Source organism: Plectrocnemia conspersa, unplaced genomic scaffold, assembly GCF_051122295.1.
Source record: "Plectrocnemia conspersa isolate PC_06_02 unplaced genomic scaffold, ASM5112229v1 ptg000010l, whole genome shotgun sequence".
NCBI classification, from domain to species: domain Eukaryota; kingdom Metazoa; phylum Arthropoda; class Insecta; order Trichoptera; family Polycentropodidae; genus Plectrocnemia; species Plectrocnemia conspersa.
Window position 1 is genome coordinate 20,363,758 of NW_028277174.1, and position 20,022 is coordinate 20,383,779.

General features: G+C 28.6%; 1 protein-coding gene and 1 long non-coding RNA gene across 2 annotated transcripts in view; both read left to right on the top strand.

Annotated features, from left to right (window-relative positions):
* The window catches only part of LOC148230935 (uncharacterized), a 565,745-nt gene that overhangs the window by 83,764 nt on the left and 461,959 nt on the right, over positions 1-20,022 (top strand). The gene's annotated exons all lie outside the window — the stretch shown is intronic.
* On the top strand, positions 17,584-20,020 carry LOC148230938 (ankyrin repeat domain-containing protein 13C). The gene is made up of 2 exons (XM_088195122.1): positions 17,584-17,711; positions 18,164-20,020. The coding sequence occupies exon 2, from the start codon at positions 18,232-18,234 to the stop codon at positions 19,561-19,563; it is 1,332 nt and encodes a 443-aa protein (XP_088051248.1). The 5' UTR covers positions 17,584-17,711; positions 18,164-18,231; the 3' UTR covers positions 19,564-20,020.

The following is a 20,022-nucleotide window of genomic DNA, read 5'->3' on the forward strand; positions in this document are numbered from 1 at the left end:
CGCGATAATATGCTCTGCGATTCGGGGGGCGGGGATGGGGGGGGGGGAAGAAAAGTGGGGGTAAGTTTTTTAAAGAGTAAGATAGAATCGAGTAGTAAAAAAATATATAGGGATAATCTGGTGACGATTTTTGGTGACATGTGTCGAGTTTTTAGAATCTCGGGAAAGCCCATTTGGTGTTTTAAAAATATGTTACCTGTGTTATCTATACTCTTGCAATTGAAGAGAAAATAATTCATACATGTTTTCCTTTCTTAATATTATTATAAATAATTTTCCTTTCTTGACATTATTAATAATAAAAAAATTATTGAATTCAATGAAAACCTTACAATAAACTATTTATACGATCAAATGTAATATTATTGAAAATATATATTTAAGAACATTAAATATTGGTAACAAATTAAATTATTGATTTATTAATATTAAATGATTACTATCTTTTTGACAAATGTCAGAAAGGCTCAATGTGGATATAGCAATATTTCTTCAATACAAACATATGATTCGATTGCTTAAATATAATCTTTGTATAAATTGATTTTGTAATATATTTTTACGGAGCAATTTCATTATACATATAGCAACGCGTGTTATCGTTCTGTATTAATCATTTGGTTAAAATATCAATAATAATTTAGCTTAAGCGTTCACCTGCTCTGACGACAGCTCCAGATCTTTTCTTTGGGGTTATCTTAAGAAAATAGTGACAAATCTCAAACACTTGTAATATAAAAATATTTGAAACAAAATAATATTTGAAAAATTAGTTGTCATGGAAATATAACATACAAGTTTTCACAGCCTACTTTGTTGTCAGTTGTCTTTATTAAGCTTTTAAAAGATATTGTATTCTAGAATTATTATAGTTTATAGTAACATCTAAGAGTATAAATAAATATAATTAAGCTTATAGAAAAATCTATATGCTTTTTTTGTTTAAAAGTTTATCAATTTTTAAAATAAAAAGGGATTTTTGCGCCACCTTGTATATGATAAAAATCATGGGTATTCCTTCAAATATTATTGTAAGTATGTATCAAATTTATTAGTACAATTACTTCTTTTTGGTATTATTAGCAACAATAAAGCTTTATTGACTGAAAAAGAAAATATTAACTGACAATTTATTAATAATGTTACTGACAGTAATTGAATATTAAATCCTTAAAAAATTATTAATTTTGATAATTTATTTTTCTGTCAAGATTTATTTGATAGTATTACAGTTAAAAAAGATATTATTGTAAATAGAATAAGTATTTTTTTATTATGATGCAAACACGGTCAATAAATTTTAAAATAATAAAAAAAAATTGTACTTAAACAATTTTACAACCTTTTATTATCTATAAATATTCGATCCTTAGGTTTTAATGCTTTTATAAAACCACAATTTTTAATCGGGTCTTTTTACAAAAAAAATTTTTGTTTTGTTTATACAAAAAGAAGATTTATTATTGCGCAGCCAAAAATTAAATCTTTTTTTATTTTAAATAATATATAAAAAACATTTTACAATCCTATTTTATAAATTAATTAAATGATTATATAAATTAATGTTATTATTTAAGTAATCTTTATACTGAGGTGTTAAAAAAACTTTTATTAAAAGCCTATTATTTAATGAAAATACTTTATCGTGATTTATATATTTTTTTATTTACAAACTGCGCTTAATATTAAGTTTAATGGTATATTTGACCCCGCAGCATTTCTTAAAATAAATATCTGTTTTTTTATCAATTGATAAATATTTGTTTCCGAAAAGCGCATAGTAAGCTTATTTATTGTAATATTTTCTTTAAAGAAAAATGGTTTTTGAAAGAGGATGATTTTTTACATTTATAAAGAAATATGAATTACATATTTTTGATTATATAAATTACTTTTAATAAGAAATTGAAAACTTAGTTGAACTTTAAGTTATTTTTTTCGTAAGCTGCTGACTAATTAAAAATGTCCAGAACAGATTCGATCATCAAGTCACGACTTATATGCAAAATGATCTCAGAATATTGCTCGGAACTTGATCTCATAAATTATCCCAAACTCTTGAATTCCCAAAGGAAAATTAATAGTATGGATAAACCCTCTTTAGATATAGATAAAATGGTCCATTTACAGTTTAAAGTGCTTACTGTAGTCATAGTGACACATTTTAAAATTTATTTTCTTTTTTTTATATCAACCTCATTACACGCGATAAATCTTCCGACGTTATCCCGAGAACATATAAATCAAATATATTCAATGTTAAATATAAATGGTTCTAACAAGCGATTTATAAAATCATTATAGAGAGTTAAAAAGAACTAAACATAATAAGTTAAATAGAAAAATTATGATAATAAGGCTCTAATGTAACAATTATATATTTGTCGATATTAAAATTAAATGACATTGTTGAAATTAATCGATGTGGAATGGCATTGCGTTTAACAGTATATTAAGACGATTTAATAACCTTACTGTGATCGACAATAATGTTTATTCTCTCACGATCAAGGAAATTGATGTTAATTAATTTCATAAATAATAATTAATACATCGTTGTTGCATGTCTTTCCTCGTGAAATGGACAAGTGCCAAAGGATCTTCGATTTCCTTCCGTCAATGGTGCAAGAAAATTGCAATTATTCAGATTGAATATATTATATTAATATGCGCTTTGTTTGCGCATATTATATTGCTTGTTAAAAATATAAGCTTTGCAATAATACAAACAAAGGATTTGTTTTGCTCTGATTGAGAAATCGATATAAGAGTTTTTTTTTATTTCATATAATTCTTTAATCAGTTCCTTTCTTGATATTTTTATTATGTCTTAGAAGTTCATATGCTTTGTATAATATAATGATGGATTGGTAAAATTTTCGCAAAAGTGTTTATAATGATTCATAATCATTAATTTATTTAATCATTGTATTGTTCTATTATTACCATACGAATAATATATATTTTGGCTATCTTTAAAAATAATTCAACAGCTCATGAATGCATCGACTATTAATCACGCTGTGGTTTTTATTTAATATAATCGCAATAAAGTCTTCAATGAGTGAGATTCCAAGAAGTTGCTTTTCGTAATAAATAAATTTAAATACCAAGGAAAACGATCAAAGGATCCCTTTGTTGCTAGCGATTTGCGGAAAATTTCTTAAAGATTTTCTGCAATTACGGCCCACTGCAGACGCTTTAGCGAAAATCGCACGCTACACTTGCGACTGCAGATCATCATAATTACTTCTATTTAGAGATAACGTTTGTTGTTATGTACAAGATTCCCTGAGGCATCAATAAGTTTCGAGTTCTTTACTTAGGAAAATCACAGTAATGCGTTTCTGTTGCATTATTACGCGACTAAAATCGTAGAAACATCAACTACAAATTAATACAAGTAAATAGTAGTTAATACTTATATTATAATATTTATGTCTTTGATTTTTTTCGAATTGCTGATTCGTGCAACTGTAGTTGAATTAGCTGAAATGATTATTTGCAGTATTCAAATTTTCTCATGTCTGCCACAAGTTTAACAAATGGCTCAATTTGGATGTGCCTATTTTATGAATTAGAAACTCTATCGATCAAACTGTGTGAGCTGAAAAGTAATATAGATATATAAATAATTTAGTCGCTTTGGCTAATTGTTCTTAATCGTGACAAATTTGCCTCATTTTATTGTATAAATTCCTGACATAATTAATTGCTACTGAAAGTTTTTGTATAAATTAAAAAATCATGTGCATAAGTCAAATAAAACTTAAAAGCATATTTTCGATAATATAATTAGTTTCAAAGCATTGGTAAAAATAAAATTGTCCTACTGATTTTATTTAATATGGGAATGGATAACATTTACCTGGTAATTATATGTATTAGTTAATCCCGAAATTCTTAATTTGGGGTTTAACAGTCAGTCGTGAATTAGCCGTTGATATCTAAGTACACATAGACGCAAAATTTCGATATTTGAAAAAAAAAAATCGCGCCCCCAAATTTACAACTTTATAATATTTACCAAATGGCCAAATTATACAAAATTAATTGCATAGCTACGACCACTAAAAACAGTTGTGAAGTAGTAGGTGATTTATTAGATATCTGTAAATTTCAAAAATTCGAACAGAAAATAACGATATCTAGAATAGTCCTGGATGTGAAGGACCAGCAATAGAACTATACAAAAAAGTATATCATAATATTTTTCATTGTTAACTTATGTATGAGTCAAAAATAAATCTAAGAATCGAGATAACAAGTAGCGTCATGAACATGACATTACAAAGTAATAGTCAATTGATTGGTTGTTTTTATTTATCTAAGTTTAATATATTTTGTAGTTTATTTTGAGGTTATTTTAAATTTTAAAAACGTGCAAAATAATCAATTATCAATTATTTACTATGGACAAAATCTAGGTGGCACTCTGGTAACACTGACGTGACGGCTAGAAGACTACGACCGGCTAAGCCTCGTCCGTCGATCTCTCGTATCATCATTATTAGTACAAAAAGTAACTAAATTTATTTATTTATTAAAATTATGACCTTTGTGACCTGACAGGTTAACCTAATGTGTCACGATTGCCAAAACATATAAGTAAAAACAAGATAAAAAAACAGACCCAAATAACCTGAACAGTTGTGCATTATCCCAAAAACCCATTAGTGCACAGGACAATGCCAATATCTCTATGCACAGTATTGAGCAGACGAACCGCCTTTGACAGAAAAGAGTTGTCAAGTGCTCCAGTTCTAGACTTTACAGTCAAGAACAGTGGATGAGACGACCTTCTGGAGCCCACATTTGGAGCTGCTTTAGTACTGAAGGGTTGTCTACGATCCCTTTGAGCAGTTTATAAAAGATAATAAGCTAGTTTCAAGTATGCTGCAGACTAGAGCATCATAAAGAGTGCGCAATACTGAGTATTCTTAAATTAGCACGCATTTCTTAAGATAAAACGAGCATTTTTAATGATCTTCTGTAAGTCTCTGCAATGTGCTGGTTAAATTTCCAACGTTCTTCGAAAGTCACACATAAGACCTGTCTAGAATATATCCGTCCAGATGGTTCGTTTGACCATGGCCACTGGCTATGGCCAAACAAACTTGGCAACACTCTAGCAACAATTATGTAACTGCGGCAGAAGTAACATTATTTGTTCGGCTTCAACGGGAAAACTATGACTGGCGGCGCCTCGTCTGCCGATTCCTCGCATCATAATTTTTTAACAAAATATAACCACTTTTAAATTAATAAAATAAACTACTACTGCTGTGGCGTAATCTGTTTACAAATGCTACACGTCATCATTCGTCCGGCAAAAAAACATAAAATTGGACATTTCTGGTATTGCTTCTAGATTTAGCATAGTGGTAAAAAGTATTTATTTTTAAATGCTCAAGTATTTTCTATATAATAAACACAATAATAATTTTCTTTTGTTTCGTTTTTTTTTAGTTTTTGTAGTATCAACGGTTCATTGTGGTAAATATTATTTCAAATTTCTGTTATTGTCGTTTTAATATATTGTAAAATAACACGAATTAATAAAAATGGCTTAGAATAATGAGTTTTTTGAAAGGATTATATTTTTGATATATGTAGTTTAAATATACGTATTTAAAAATCTGTTAATAAGCTAAGAAAACTTTTTTAAGTAAAATGTTATCAACGATTGGTAGGCAACCGAAAAATATATATAATCATAAAACTTATAGTTAAATTATTTATTGATTAAAGAGCGCATATACCGTGAGAAAATTGTTTCAGCATGAAGTATATAAAACATACATATTTTGGTATAATTTTATCTTTTATATAAAATCAAATGATAGCTATTTTACTTTTCATTGCTAAAAAAAATAAATCGATTGAGTTTTAAATATGAATGAACTTAATACAAATTGAATGACTGTTGAAATTAGTCATATTTTATTGTTATAAAGAACATTGTTTTATTTGTTATTATTAATGAGTATATGATTTATATTACTTATAAAATATGTTTATGTTTTTTTAATAATTTACCTAATACATATACATTTTCATATTACACGTTATGCACTTTTTAATTGCTAGAAAAATGCTAAGGTCACGATTGTTTTGATTTTTTATCTAAATTACATGCTTAACCCCGATGATATCATTGCTAAGCGGGCGCAACTAAAATGTATGACTCAAAATTTCTACGAATATATAAAGGCTTTCATTGTGTGGAAAAGGGTGGATTGGACCTTCGCGGAATCGAGTATTACACACGTACAGGGTAAATTTTCCAGGTATCGTCCTGAAATTTCATCACACTTTTTAAAACAGTTACATAAATACGCGATAATTTTATGTTGATAAACATTAATTTTAAATAATGCCACATACGAATTAAAACCAAATATTTATCGCGGGATTTTTCCAAATTCAATTTGGGCTCTACGTTACATAAGGATGTGCGTAGAGTGTAAGTACGCGTGTGGTATCGATTCCTGGAAAAGTTTTAATAAATTTGCGTTGATAGTTTTTACAAACCATTTTCGCAAGGTAGTGAATCATAATAACATTTTAAACATGTTTATAATTTCTTATCTCCTTAATATCATTGTTTATTGTTCGGTTAGTGGTCAAAAATTATACGATCGTTCAACTCAATTAAATGCAAATGAGAAGTAATCATTATTTGCTATTTATATTAGGCATGATGAGTTATAATTATATTTATGCAGAAATACTAACTATTTCGAAGAAAATGTAAATTCTACGTCAAACGATTTTTTGTAGAATATGATACTAAATTAACAATTCATTGATTTTATTAGAAGCGATAAAATTGTATTAAAAATTCTCACTGGAGGATAATTGCAGCAATGCTTCCGAGAAATTTTCGAATAATCATTTGGAGGAAAAGTTATCAAACTGAATGAATGTATCGATGGGAACTGAATTTCCACGGGAAGCTCGTGCGAAATTTCGAATACCACAAGTCACAATAAGATTGCTCACAATTTGCATTACGAACTTTGCGTGATATGAATACTAATATCGATTGCAATAGTACGAAATGAGACGTATTTGCCACGAATATTGGTTATGATTCAAATGAATGTGTGCCGCATGAACAAATGTCTGGAAGTTGTGATTAATGAGGATTCCACTGAAATCACAGGGTGGGCCAGAAGTTACTTTACAATTTAAATAATAAATATATTTTTTAAGGCTTGTTCTTAAATATTTTAATTATATAAGTTAAGGAAATAAAAATGTTAGAGCTACATTACTCTTACTTAGAGTTAACATGCTCAGTATTCATTAAAAAAGGTTCCGCCAGGTCTTATCCAGGAAAGTATTCAACGTGTTCAGTATATCGTATCAGTAAAAACATCTATATTGTGATTTATGTTTTAGAGAATACACCTGGATTGTGATAGCATACATATGGTGCAACTACTTATTTAGGCAAAGGGCAATGCAACTGGTAAGGTAAATTTTCGTTAATAGTTGAAATTCTTCGACCTCGTTTAGATAATAATATTTATGAAAAAATCTAAGCTATAAACCAGGTATTTTGTTTGTAGTTATAGAATATGCAAATGAATTCCTATTTATGAAAATAGAAACGAGGGTCATTACCAAACCAAATATATATTATTTATTATCTATAGAAAAATAACTTGAAAGTGATTTAAAAAAATATTTTTAAGGTTCTACTTAAAATAATATTTCTAGGGATATTTTTATCCCACATCTTTAATGTGAGATGAAAATATTCACAAAGAACGATATTGTTTATACGCAGAAAAAATATGAGATATTCTTTCATAGTCGTTTTTGATCAGTTTGTTAAAGCATTTATATTCTTAGAATGTTTTTTTAGTGTAAACTAAAAAAATATTTACTCAAAATATTAAAATAATCCATATTATTGTTTCGAGATTAATATAAAATATTTCAAGTAAATCTACTTAAGTGTTTTGTATTATTAAACATATTCTAAAAAAATAAAATAAAAATATTAGTTTTGACCAAAAATTAATATTTAAGACTAGTGTAGTGATGTAATAGTAATGGGTCATAAAGTAATAAAACTTTGAAAAAAATTAGACATTGGCGGCAACTTTGGCGCAAATTAATAAAGGCCCGGGTCATAAAATTATTTAAGGGACAAATTTTAACAAAAAACACTGTAAACGGTCGTTTACGCGAGCGCGATCTCTGCTCAGATCTGTTTGTCCGTGTCCGATCCGTTCGTTTTGAGCACGGACAACGGACAGACAACAGACGGATCTGTCCGAGAGTTTTAACCCCACACACTGGCGGATTTGTCCGTCGGACATCCATTTCGGACAAATCCGACGGACAGATCCGCCCGTGTGTGGCCAGCTAATAACTTGGCACAACCTAATTTTACTTTTTTTAATAAGAGCTCTCCGAATAATTACGCACGTGTATCAAAAAAACGTGCTTGAGCTCATCGCTGTATAAAATTAAATGCACAGCGATATGACGCTAAAATTTACTATCCAGTGCAATTTTTTTTACTTTTATTATTAGTCTGATTTGTGTTTAAATGCTAATAATAAAAAAATGCACACTTAAAAAAATATCATTATTTATAGACCAGTAACTAATACATAAAAAATCCTATATGAACCATAGTGTTTTGCAATTTTTATCTAATATAAGAGATCGGAAATAGTGTTTATTACATATTTATATTTGCAAACGATCATCATAAATTAGATTTTCGTAATCTCACGGATAAATATCATAATAAATAATAAGAATAAAATCGAGTCATATTTTCACATCTATTTAGTGTAAGCTATAATAATAGTTTATAACTAATAACATATGTCATTAATTTAAAGTCAGGTGTCTCACTACTCTCACTACTTACCTGTAAGCGTTGATTGTGTTTATTTATGTGTAACGAATTGGGCTAACGTCTTACAAGATTTAAAAATAATTAATTAATATAAAAAAAAGAACTGCAATTCCAATAACCACCCAAATCAACTATGATTGGTCAAAAAACTAAGAAATAATACAATGGGGAAACTGTTGTTATATTTTTATTCTCCAACAATATTTAAATCGATGAATAATTCACTCTGCGGAACTGACTCGAGTTTTTAATTAATTTCTGCAGTTTTATACTGTATTTCGGTAACTATAGTGGTTCTGCCGTCGGAGCTTCGCCCTTGACCGGTTGAGATTGCTGCAGTTAGTCAGAGATATGATCTACCCAAATATCTCTCCAGACTTTAAACATAAATAGTTCATATTTAAAATATTTATTACATTTTTTTATGATCTTAATAATTCATCTTTTATAAATTTGATTAATAATCATGAATCATGTACTTTGTTTGGTAATAAATAGCTTTCATGGAACACATAAACCAGAAAACAATGTGCAATTAATTTTTGCACACTCATCTGCAACATGAGTATTGAGATCTATACCTCTGTAATAAATTGGCGATTTAAGATAAATACAAGAAAAAATCATAGATATAAAAAATATGTTGAGTCTTCAGCGAAACTATCTTGTAAAATATTACTTCAGGTAGAGTTGAAACATTTTTACTGTATTGTAAATCAGTTCGTAATACGCCAATTTAGTCATTTTGCGGTAGTTTTCAAATAAAATATTACTTTATTATGTGGGACGGTTAATATGCTATAACTAATATACTAAAAATGTGATTTTTTAACATATATTTTTTGCAAGTGTAATTGTAGATATAAAATATATTTAAAACATATTTTTTATATGTATTCATCACATTTGACGTAAGTGTGCCGTTCATCGTTATTCGTGCAACGTCTTTTTTATTTTAAATATTTTTCGGTTGAACTAATTAATTTATGTTACAAATATAGTAAATTTATTTTTAACTGCTAGTACATAACAAAACAGTGTTTAACGGGTGATCATCACTTGTTCTTAAATTTATGTGATTGGTCGGTCACCCTGAAGGACAGTACCGGTATGATGAAGTACACAGGGTTATAATAAATTAAAGATAAATATATTTTTAAATTCATTTAAAAAATGTCTTACTTTATCAGAAAAAAAATAAGTGTAGAGATTTTGTGATAAATATGACTGATTAATATATTAATTTTAAAAACATATTTATTAAAGTAATTTAATATTATAAGGATCTTTTCTGGTTAGTTTATAATTTTGCATACATTCATAATATAATATAAAAGTATTCTACCAAGCATTTTACAATATTATGTAGATTGCATTTTATTAAGTAGATATTAAAAAAAATACTACATATGAAGTATCGTGAAAATTACATAAAATTGCCCGGATGTTTAAATTTAGAATACGAATTATTATTTTAGAATTTCTTATAACTTCTTGTGCAATTCTAAATAATATTATTGAATTACCTTATATTATGTAAATATCATTAAAAAATAGGTTTAATAAATAAATTATCAGAATAAGGAGAAAACTATTTGTATTTTTTATAAAAAATGTGGTTTTTCATTGAATCGGAAGTATTTTTGACAAAGAGAACCAACACAAAGATTTAGACCGCAAAGACGCACATAAATAAATATATTAAAACAATGAAACACTTCGAGTCTGCTTTATCCTATCGACGTGCATGAATCAGCTTCGGGTGTCAGGATGGTGAACCATTAAACTTTCGCCTTAGAAAGCTCAGGAATTCTTAAACCCGTTTTCAATTTGTATAATAATTTCGAAGCTGCTGGGCGTGGTGCAGATACGGTGAAATTATGCAAAGGACTGAAATGACCGAAAATTCTTCATGTTAAAATTGTGCATAAATGACTTATGTATGTACATGCAAATTATTTTTTTCATGGTGTAATAAACAGATTTCAAAGAACGTATATTGCGAACCACAAAGTTTGCGTTTCATTTTTACCTTTTCCCCAAATGACGTAAAACCACAATTTTTTTGTAAAAGAAAATTTTACGATCAGAGGTGACGTTTGCTTCAATTTTTGAAAATCATAAGCTTAAATTTAAATACTACCTGTAATGCTCGATGGTCGTGTTTTTGACATTTCCTTTTATCCTAAGGTCAACTTTGAACAAACCTTTGTTTGAGTTCAATATCTGTAACATATTAAAACAAATGTTGATTATCTTTAACTGTAGCGGCGTTTCTTTATTAGATAAAGTAATATATATTTACATATTGTAGATATTATATAACTATAATTTTAAAAAAATAACTAAAATATGTAAAACTAATATTGAAAAAAATATGTATACTCATGAATTAATATTGTAAATGTAAAAAATAAGAACAATATACATAGTTAGTATTTGTCGAATAACTTTCAGGTAGATTTCTGAAAAACTTGGTATCTCTTACGTTTCATGCAAAACAATTTTGACTGACATCAGAATTTTTAAAGTAATTTATAGAAATTTCTAATTAATTATTGAATGTAGTCGCTGATGAATGTCGAATAGTAATATATAATATAAAATATTTTAAAATACAAATATATCTGTAAATTTATTAAAAATAAAAAAAAATATTAATGAGAACAGGTTTATACACAAATAGTTTTTTGCAGGGACTTCATTTGGGGTGGGAAAGGGCAGGGGGGGGGTATTTGCTCCCCTTGAATTTGTACAGAAAAATGCATGTCATACATATAATGAAGTACTATGAATTTTAATGACACACACACAAATCAATCAATATCACACACACAAATCAATTTTTCTGGAAAGACTTGTGTTTTTTTGCCTATTCATTGTTTAACAAAGTGTGCTATTGTTTTTGATAGTTCTTCCAAATTAAAAAAAGTAATATCAATAACTAATAATAAAAACATATTTATTTCCATTTAATTTAAATGAATATGAGTACAATTTTTTCAATGCATAATTTAAACAATTTAAATAATTTTACACATATGAATTATTTATTCATTTATTTTATATGTCATTTGTTTATTATAATTGGACAACAGCTGAATATATAGCAAATTTCCTTAAAGACAAATGTTCGAGCATTCGAACCCCTGCTCATTTCTGCACTGTGGAGAGTCGAAACTTTTTTAAAAAGAGCATACATACATTTTGAGTTGAAATTACCATACAGACACATGTAATATTTAAAGCTTACCATCGATGGGCGTGGTCAGATGGGAAGCGCACATATTTCTCAAGCGAGGGTCATTGGTTCGAGTCTTGGAGACATCGACATGGTGAATGATGTGATGATTTTATACAATTTTTCATCTTTTCTTTTATTAATCTGATAATAAATAAGATGCATTTCAACGTTTATAAACAATTATTGAACCCTGACCCCTTGCGTATAATCCTATTGAAAGATTAGCACGTTCATGATCATGATAATTAACATGACATATATTTAATTGTATATATTACGGTTGTATGGTTTATTTTATATGTACATACATACATTTTATAATCGGTACACAGTACCGGATCTAACAAAGGTATAATTAGGGTATGAAAATATGACTATTCTCAGAAACAAAATGAGAAAACTACGCTAGAACAAGAATAGAGTTAAAAAACGCAATTCATTATCTCAGGAAAATATAGGTTTTATTGTTTAAAATTAATTTTTGCTATTAGACTTTTCAGAAATTATTTTATTTTTGTTTGTGTTTATGGCTCAAGGGCAATCCCGAGTTGCGTATAAAGTAACATTTTTTCAATCAAAAGTTTTCCTTGAAATTGGAAACTGAAATTCAGCAGTAAGAAAATTTTTATACAATAGAAAACACACATTTAATTTGTATTGTATAAAAAAATAAAAACAACTACTATTGTATATATAAAATGCATTTATCCTAAGATAAAAATAGAAAATGCAAAATATTTTTTCTCTAATAAAAATTATTTAATATTACTCAAAGATTTGATAAAGTCATATATATATATGCATTTTTTCAATATGTTATAAGATGCAGGAAGAGATTCTCTAGTTGTATCTATCACTTTTATCTCAATTTAAAAAATACATATTACTTTAAAGCCAAAAACAAAATTAAGTATATTTGATAGATTTATTTTAAAGCAATATTTGTTTCTGAAATCTTAAATATAGCATAGTGCCTTTTTCAATAGACAGTTTTTCAGCAACATGTGTTTTTTCTTTATCGAGGTTTAAGGTTACACTGCTCTAAATAATTTTGATAGAATTTTGCCTTCAATCTCTTCAATTATTAATGGACAATATTAGCGTTTAAAAATGAATAATCCCTTCAAAATCTCTGAACAATCCCTTCAAAAACTACTTATGTGGATGTAATTTGCCTCAAGTTTGTATTTTTGATTTTAAAATAATAATTTCTATACCTAATCATTACATTTGTCGTTGATTGCTGCAATAAATTATCAATTTAATATTATCCGTAACAATGCGCTTCAATTTTGTTTTTTGTCACCGCAGATAAAATCGATTCACCGGTATCAATTGGTGCGGCCCCCATAGAAACATGAGAACTACATGTATTGACTCAAGAATATGCTTCACATCAACATCAATATGGCGCTAAACGTAATTTTTAAATATATTTTACTGTGATGTACACCAAGTGTACATGTCATTTTATTATGTGAATGTCTATGTACATATCTCAAATAAAATGTTAATATTTTTGGTATTGTTCTGCGGTACACTTACATATTAAATTAGATCATTAACAGATTTAGGTACTTATCAGGAGTAGCTAAAATAAATATTCTGTCAACCAAATCTGGTATGAATTCACCGATACAGTAATTTTATGAGTGTAGTCAGTCGGATTTTTTAATATTATTTTAGTAAATAAATATTTGGTAAGTACAATTTCTGTTTCCATATTAAAATAATTGCGATTTACGATTTACTTATATAATAATATTTGCTATGACTGTTTCTTAAAAAAAATTTAAATCACTATTTTTCATACATTTTTACACGTAAACTTAGTATACATTACCGGATCGCGCGAAATTTTTTTTTTTAAACATTTTTTTTAGATATTTTACTTTTATTTTATATTGACATTGCTTTTGGTAGCACAAGAAATATAATTAGAGGCGCAGCTAGGTTTTTGCGCCCTTGGAAAATTATTGATCGGACGACTTTTTTATTAAGATAATCTGAAAAGTAATAATAAGTAGTCGCATTTTGAGGGAAACATATAATATATGAGAATTGATATGTATTACACATTTTAATAAAAGAAGAGCATTAAAATAAAACATGTAAATAATAACTTTATTTATATAAATAATATTGTTTAAAAAATGTGTAAATAACACAATTTGTAGAAAACATCATTCTAAAAGCGTGTAAATAAAGAACACAAAAATGTGTTAATAAAGAACACAAAATAGTAATGAACATGTTACCATTCCAAATTCTGAATAATTATTAATTTTGTGTGACAATCCCAGGGCAGTAATATTTTTTTTAATGGTCCTGCATAACCATTCAAAGTTTGACTGTATTCGTAAAGCAAATTGAAGAGGGTGAGATTTATGTTATAGCTGTGTAATTTTTTTTGACGTGTGGATAAAGTGTGTTGTGTTATTCATTTTAAATGTTATTCTAGATCAAGTTCTTTAAAATATATTAAAATTGAAATACGTTATTTATGGAAATTGTAGCTTAATTAATGCCATCATGTTTCTTTCGTAACATTGAAAATCACAGAAAGCTAATTACATAGCGTGTATCGTTCACATTATTATTACTACACATGCAGTGACATTTTTTTACAATCTGTCCTTTATGCATTGTAAACGTTAATGATGCTAAGGTCGCAGATTGAATCTCATCGCCAAATGCTTTTATTCAACGAAAATTTTCCAAATGACACTTTCTTCACTAAAATATCAACAAACATGTGGAATGCCCTTTTATACAACTGAATGTGCTTTTGTGCACTTTATTACAATTACTCACATTATGTATGTAAGCTTGGTCGGGCATAATAATTAAGAAGATGCCGCTTTTTTGTGTTCTTTAAAAATCGAGACAGTCATCAAGCATTCGTTAGTTTGTTTCGGACGTGAACGACCGACATTTTAGGTTTACTTTTTGCCTTGTGCAGGTATTTGAACTCTTTGAGAGACCATATCATTAACCCATCGCAAGGTTTCAAAACCAAAACACCCGAATTTGCATTGCGACCGTAATCATCATCGGCTCAATTATAGGACGATGAACTTTTCGGCGATGAACGTCGACTTTCGATCTCGTTTTCCTTAAAAAAATTGCACAAAAATGCATTTGTATTATACATTTTTGATGTAATAAAGTACGATGACTTGCAACTGTATTAATCCTAAATTAAATTTATTCAAACAGAATATTTCTGTATCCAATAATATTTGCATAACACTTTATTTATATATAATACACACACATAAAAAATAAATCAAATGATTATTATTAATATATATGCAAATTTTTATTTTATTTTTAATATATGTAAAATTACGTAAAATAATTAAGAGCTATTAAATATTTCCCTAATAAGTCTAATAGATAATATCTTTGTTCATTATTACTATTATAATTATATAGAGCTATTATATGCTATATAAAATTATATTTAATTCGATGAATAATATAGTTTATATTTGTTAGTGTAATATCATTCAAGGAAAAAACACTTAGGAGACTGAATATTTGTAGACTCATCCAAATAACGATACCACTTTACACAAATAAATAATATTTTACTTTTATATTAGTGGTTAAATGGAATAGTAGAGGTGAGCATCATACATCCTATTTACAAATTATTCTAACATAAATAGGATGTTACCAAATTTAATACTTAAACAGTTTATAAATGTAACTTTATATTCAATATTATGGCTTTAAATAGACTTTGTTAAACATTTCGTAAAGTAAACATTCACTATGGATATCAGTGAAATATTTTATTTTTCGTTGTTTCATTTTACTTTATCGAGGCCATTGCCATTAGCACCAAACCTAAAGTGTATTTCAAACGAAATTTGTTACAAAACATTGAACTTTTTGCGCTTTCGGATATTTGTTAAACAGAAGCCAATCGATTTGCCGAAAATTATGATATGCAACAAGTTTTGCAATAGGATTAAAAAAAGTTCCGCCGAACTAGAACAACAAAGAATTACAACAAATCGTTTGTGTCGTTGTATTATTGTTATTATTTTATTTGCGTTGCTTTCTTATTAATCAGTAATCACAAAGAGCAAGGATCGCAATTTACGCACGTCCTTTAAAAACTAAGGAAAAAATGTAGAGCTTATGAGTAACGGGTGATTAATGACCGAGTTTTATAAAATACTTATAATGGAAAGCGTAACCGCATAGATTGTCGTACTTTTGATATTAAATAAACGAAAAAACTATTTTGCGTACTTTTCTATGGAAATCAATAATATAAATATTTATTGTAAAGTTAAAATAAAATGCTCTAATTTAAGTTATTCGAAAAATTATTGTAATTTAAGTTATTAAAAAAATAAACATCGTTAATGACATTTTTCCGTATGTAAAGATTTATACGACTGAATTAGAACTGAAAATGAATGCAACAAGGCATATTTTAAATTAAATTTAACATTTAATTTATAATATTGAATTCATTCTGCATTTTTTACTGAACTAATTAAATTTATCATAGATCAAAATTCATAATAGCTCGCGTTCCCGCTTGGTGCGTTGCTTCGTCTGATTGACGTTCTTGGCCATAACGTTGCTTTAAAGGGCCAACACTCGCGTATTTCTTTAAATATCAATTTTGATAAATATTGTCGTACTTTTTATTTTTAATAATGGGGGTTGTTAAACCAATAGAGATACACAATTAATATGAAACAATATAAATATAATAGTTATTTAAAGTACATAACATAGGGACTTTATTTTTTCCTCAAAAATCAGTGCACAAGAACAAATACACGCAAAATTCACTTGATCGCCAAGAACAGGATTAAATTAGAACGAATAAAACATTTAAAACAAAATTATTCTAGAATTAAATAAAATTTAAAAAATAAAGAAGGTAAGGGAATGGTTATAAAATAAAGCATTTATTACTTATTATTATTATTAGTAGTATTGGAATTATATTCGCATTTAAAAATGTTGATATTTATTTTCAGTTATTTTTAATTTCTCTTGAGGAGAAATTGGCGGGTTTTCTTCTTGACGTGCGACCTTAAAATTTGCCGGATGGCTGTCTTATCGGGCTGAAATATCAGCATAAATACACATAATTGGTTTTAATCTCTTTTTTCATCTTACTAATAGCTTGAGAAAAGAACGTTTTACCCATAACAAAATCTATATTTAAAAATAAATAGGCCTGAGCAAAATAATGAGAAAAACGCAAGTATCTATATTTTATTTAAGTTAAGCATATGGCTTATTATATTTTTTTTATAAGCATTGATTATTAATACAATTATAATTTATCTATGTTTATATTATTGACAGATTATTGGTTATATTATTTAAAAATATAATGCATAAAAATATAATATAAGATTTTTTACTTACGAATAAAATTCTGACATTGCAGTAAAATAAAAGAGTTGTTATGGCCAAATATACATAACCAATATGGCAGTTTCACTATGGTCGTATTTATATACAAAATTAGCAGTACGGCTTTCGACGATTGCTGCAAAGATATGAGTAAATCGTCTAAATGCTTAGACGACAGAGAATGTGAGTATCCGTGTTTTTATCGTCGTGCAATATTACCGATGACGTTTGATATTTCAATTCTGTTATTAGTTTTGGGTACCAATATCTGCATAATCGTTTACTAGCCAAAATTTTACCATATTAACTTAATCCATACCTTGTTGTATTCGTTTATATAAGAAGTGTGTGATAAAACACAAGTGTCGAATGGTATTACATTGTTTTACTTGAAACATATTACAAAGTTTCTAAATGAAATTCGTGATATTTTTGTGTTAATCTTTTAAATGTCAGTGTATTTTCAAGTAAAACTTTATTAATGCAGATTTAATGCTAATAATGGATGTCTGTCATTGTATACATTTCATTGATTAGTTGATTCTAAAAATAGATTGTTTGGTTATGCTTTCATTTCAATCATTTATTTCATATGTATTATTTTAGTTGTTAATTTTGAATGTTTTTTGTTTTAGTGGTAATGATGGATGATGTTCTGGTTAAAAACATTGACGATTATATAATTATTCACGTTTAAAACATAATGGCGGAGTCGAATAACGGAGATGATGATGATAAACATCCTCTGCACGAATGTGTGTTCAGAGGTGACGTAAAACAGTTGTCGGCATTGGTTAGAAAAAATGATATTTCATTGAAAGATAAACATGGAAATACAGCTCTCCATCTGGCCGTAATGTTGGGAAGAAAGGAATGCGCTCAAATATTATTAGCACACGGAGCACCGGTAAAAATTAAGAACTTACTCGGCTGGTCTCCGCTGGCGGAAGCGATCAGCTATGGCGACCGTCAAACGATATCGTCTCTCGTCAGGAAGCTGAAGTTGCAGGCCCGGGAACAAATGGAAGAGAGGCGACCTAACTTAGTACAAGCTTTAAAACAGATACAAGATTTTTACATGGAGCTAAAGTGGGATTTTCAATCTTGGGTTCCTCTCGTATCTCGCATTTTGCCGTCGGATATTTGTAAAATATATAAATCTGGTTCTAGTATACGCTTAGACACGACGCTTGTAGATTTTTCCGATATGAAATGGGAGAGGGGTGACATATCGTTTATTTTCAAAGGCGACGAAACGCCCGGTAAATCGTTGACGGTGCTCGATAACAAATTTCAAGTTTATCAAAGAGTAAGATATGAAGAAACAGAGATGGAGATTGAGGACGAAGTTGATATCTTAATGTCTAGCGATATATTAGCCGCGCAGATGTCGACGAAGAGTATTAATTTTACACGCGCTCAATCGGGATGGTTTTTCAGAGAAGATCGAAAGGAAACTGTGGCTGGTCAGTTTCAGAGTGAGATTTATTGCATTAACGGTCTTGTGTTGGAGTCTAGGAAGCGTAGAGAGCATTTATCCACTGATGATTTGCAAAAAAATAAAGCTTTAATGGAAAGTTTGACTAAAGGGAACACGCAAGGTTTAGACGCTAACGGCGAGCCAGTGAGACGAAGCTCTCTCAATCCACCTCCCGATTGCGGAACCACCTGGAAAGATTATATCTCCGCTTCACCGGGTAGATATATCGGTTTAGGTAGAGAATTGGTATATAAAGAATCGACTAAAAACTTCCGTGCAACTGTCGCTATGAGTAACGATTTCCCACTGAGCGTCGATATGCTGCTAAACGTCTTGGAAGTCATTGCGCCTTTCAAACATTTTTCTAAATTGAGGGAGTTTGTAGCTTTGAAATTGCCCAGCGGTTTTCCGGTCAAGATCGATATACCGATCTTGCCTACAGTCACTGCGAAGATTACGTTTCAAGAGTTCGAGTTCCGCGATAATATACCTCAAGAGATGTTTCAAATACCGGCAGACTACGAGGAGGACCCTTTCCGGTTTCCTGACTTATGACGCTTTGATATACTAACACTGTTCGAGATGGGCGAGAGGCAACATTGGAAATGGGAGGTAAACCGCGGATGGCACGGGAAGAAGAAGCACTTTTGTCCATTGATTTCTTCCACTGTCGATACGGTCTCCATCGAGTTCCCTATGTTGTTCGGTTTGGGGAGTTCGTACTCCAGTCACTGTGTACTATTGGTAGAATGAGTCTCTTTATCGTTTCAACGGTACATTGAGATTTTTCTGGCTTTAAATTATGATACATAAATTTACATTTTTATACCAGAAACTTATTTTTATTGTCTTTTTCAATAAGTGATCTTTGCATGCATCAGTTTATATTTGCAAATTTATATCGGGATGAATATAGAAAAGATGTAAAGTTTTTATTAACGGATGTTGATACAATGATTTAATTTGCCTTTGTCACTGGATTTTTTTAATATAAAACACTATTACGAATCAATT